Source organism: Cyprinodon variegatus, unplaced genomic scaffold, assembly GCF_000732505.1.
Source record: "Cyprinodon variegatus isolate N-32 unplaced genomic scaffold, C_variegatus-1.0 Scaffold1355, whole genome shotgun sequence".
NCBI classification, from domain to species: Eukaryota; Metazoa; Chordata; class Actinopteri; order Cyprinodontiformes; family Cyprinodontidae; genus Cyprinodon; species Cyprinodon variegatus.
In genome coordinates this window covers 103,012-106,311 of record NW_015151808.1, presented here as the reverse complement: position 1 = coordinate 106,311, position 3,300 = coordinate 103,012, and the positions used below count along the sequence as shown (strand labels likewise).

Sequence of the window (3,300 nt, the reverse complement as noted above, 5' to 3'; positions counted from 1 at the left end):
AAATGGTCGCCTACCTGTTCCCTTTTTGCAGGTGAAGGTCAGGTGATAATTGCAGGGCACATCGTTCCATTGTCCGCCTTCATGCCATATCATCACCACACAGTCCTCTCCAGACTGGAAGAAGCTGTCTGGCTGGTTTGGCCTCCAGTTATCATATTGCTGCAAAAAGAAATCATAAATAATAATTAAAAAAAAATGAACTCTGAACTCTTCTACTAAAGTTATTTGCTTTTTAAAGCAAAATATAGAATATATCACAGACCTCGATAGACCGTTTAAATGATTCACCTTTTTTATCGCGACATGTTTAGACTAAAAACAATCCTAATGTATCTCTTGGTATTATAACAGGCAAAGATAAAAGGAGACACTAAAGAAACGGTTTACTATACACTGGAAAAAAAATCTAAATCTAGATAAGTCATTATTTCATAAAATAAGTGCATTTGTTCTTGAATTTAAAAGGTAAAAGACATATTTTGCCAATGGAACAAGACAATTTACATTTAAAATAAGCAAACACAATTACATTGTCTTATTTCAAGTGGATTTTATCAAAATACCTTATTCTAAGAGTAAAATACTCATTCAATTGGCAAATAATCTCATTTACCTTCTCAAATTAAGGGTAAATTCATTTAATTTGAGAAATTTTTACTTTCATCTATACACTAATAGTGTATAGATGAAACAAACACACATTATGAAGCATTAGCACCATACAACACTTTGGGTAAATAAATTAAGGAAAAGACGTTCCATGACTTATTTTCCAACTCTGAGTCATTTCAAGCTTATTTTTGGAGAAACTGTTGAAAAAAAAAAAAGAAATGCAGCTTCTGCAACTCTAAAGTTTTTCCTTATTCTGTCATAATGCTTTTTCCATGTTTTTATAGTGATAAAACACTGAGGGAGGAGGGGAAATAAAATGTAGACTTAGGGTTCATAAAGGAAAACAGTCAGTTGATTGATCCTCTGACATCATCTTCTCCAACATCTGCACAATCACATTAAATAAAGCTGCAAACTGGAGGCTGCCTTCTTAAAGCTGTCTTTATTTCCCTCACCAGTGACTGGATGTAATTCACAGAGAAACCACGTGGTTGTGCTGGTGAGCTGCCAAAAGAACAAGACTGGATGAACTAAAACCATATGCAGTACATTGTAAATATCCAAGCATAAGGGTTCCTGTAGTTTGTTTTAGATTGTGTTGTGACTGTGTTTACTCCCAGCAGCAGGAACAGAAAGAGAAGCAGCAGGTTTAAAATGTCTTTCCATATATTGTGCAAAGCTGCCATAAAACAATTGCATCAAATTTCAGGTTTTGTTTTTGCTGTGATCATATAATCTGGCTCACCTTTATGGAGTTAACTTTGTTCCATTATATTTGTAAGCAAAGAACATGTTTTATAAAATGAAATTAGACAAGAATATATATATAAAAACTAGACTAGCATTAATCCTTTTTGGTTAGTTTTGTCACTCTCAAAATATTCTTAGGTTACAAAGTTTTTGAAAGGTTTTTTTTTTTTTTTTGCACTTTACTGTCAACAATAATGGATGGAACAAATTCACCAGATACACTTATCTGGTGAATTTGTTCCTGGAAACAGCTGAGGGCTCCCAGCGCACACACAGCAGTAGCAACACATGTGCGAGCTCCTCTGACATTTTCAGCTGGATTCGGGTTACTGTGACTCATGCATCACGGTGCGGTTAGGTCATCTGTGTACCTAATATTTTACAGTAACTCAGCAGGAGAACATTTTCTCTCTGTGGTAAAGGGAAAACAAAGTTGCAGGTTAACGTTAAAAAGCGTCACAGTGGCGCTGTGTGCATCATATGCAAAGGTCTGAATGACGTCTGTTTCACAGCATGGTTAATGTGCTCATCATTGTATTTAAAAAACTGAGGAAGCTTACTTGAGTTTTAGAGAAAAAGGAAATTATTCTTTTTTAACTCTTAGAATGTATTTCTTTTGTTTTAATTCATTGATTCCAAAGTCTAATTTTCTTAGAGGTCATTACAACAAAACCTTATATTGATTTTATGCCCATTTTATAATTAGAGTTGTAGTTCTTCTCCAACAGTTTTTTCTTTTCAAACTTATTTGGTAGATTTAACATGATCTCATCACATGTGAATAAATATCCCTGCTCACCTGTGTGCACCTTTCAGATCAGGTGAGCAGGAAATGTTGTGTTTTCTAATGTTTATCTAAACCATAACTCTATTTTCTATGAAAACAATGGGATCCCAAAATTGAAAAGATTGGAAAACATCCTGCTCTCTGTTGCTGATAAAGGAACTAGAAGAGCTATGAAATTAATCAGGGATTGTTTATATACTTCGCATAATATTGAGTTATAGATGATACTGCCTACTAGTGAGCTGGTGTGAAAATTCTTTTTTCTTTTTTCGTTTCTTGCTGTAAGTTGTGCATAAATGCAATTATGACAATGTCACCAGTGTGTAACCAGCAAAGAAAACCCAAGTGGGATTCACTTTCAATTTGCTGGTTCCTAGAATTTCTAAAAGTAGAATGGGAGGCAGATCATTTAGTTATCAGGCTCCTAATGTGTGGAGGAACCAACTACCAGTTTTAGTCCGTGATGCAAAAACCCTGACTACTTTAAGGGGAAATTCACTCTCTGCATTTGACCGAATCCCCTTGGGGACCAGTGGGTTGCCACCGTGTGGCGCCCGGGGAGCAGTGTGGGGTTAAGAGTTTTGCTCAGGAACCCTGAGTGGAGACTGTGGGGATCGTACTTGCAACCATCTCAAAGCACAATCGCACTGCTCTAACCACCAGGCCAACACTCCCTACAAAACGTTCCTTTTTGATAAGGCTCATAGATAAAGTGGCTCAGAGTATCTTGAGCCTTCTAGTTCTTCATTTCCTCTATTCTCCCATAATAACACTGTAATAACACTAAAATAACCTGTGTAATAATCCGGGCCTATAAGAGCCCTCACCTATTTCACTTATATTATTTATGTATTTTACAAACCAGAAAACACACTTTACCTGCCACCACTTTACCATTAATAAGATACTGTTTAAATGAGTCACCTTAAATCTCTCCTTCTTTATTTTTTACCATCCACTGCATATATCTGGATGCACTGTATATCCTTCATGCACCTTTTCCTCCTTTGTGCACCTTCTGTTGTTTATAAGAGTCGATGTCACAAGTGAATTTATCCATCAATAAAATTCTATTCTATTGTATACCCTTCTGTTCAATCTCTCTGCCTGCTCTTGTGTTTCTCATTCCGTCCTGCTCTCTGGATAATAAT

General features: G+C 35.9%; 1 protein-coding gene across 1 annotated transcript in view; it reads right to left on the bottom strand.

Annotated features, from left to right (window-relative positions):
- LOC107102994 (versican core protein-like) overlaps positions 1-3,300 on the bottom strand; it is a 41,698-nt gene that overhangs the window by 3,594 nt on the left and 34,804 nt on the right. The window contains exon 10 of the mRNA XM_015402492.1: positions 15-159. Within this exon, the coding sequence (XP_015257978.1) occupies positions 15-159 (145 nt within the window). The remainder of the gene's footprint in view (positions 1-14; positions 160-3,300) is intronic.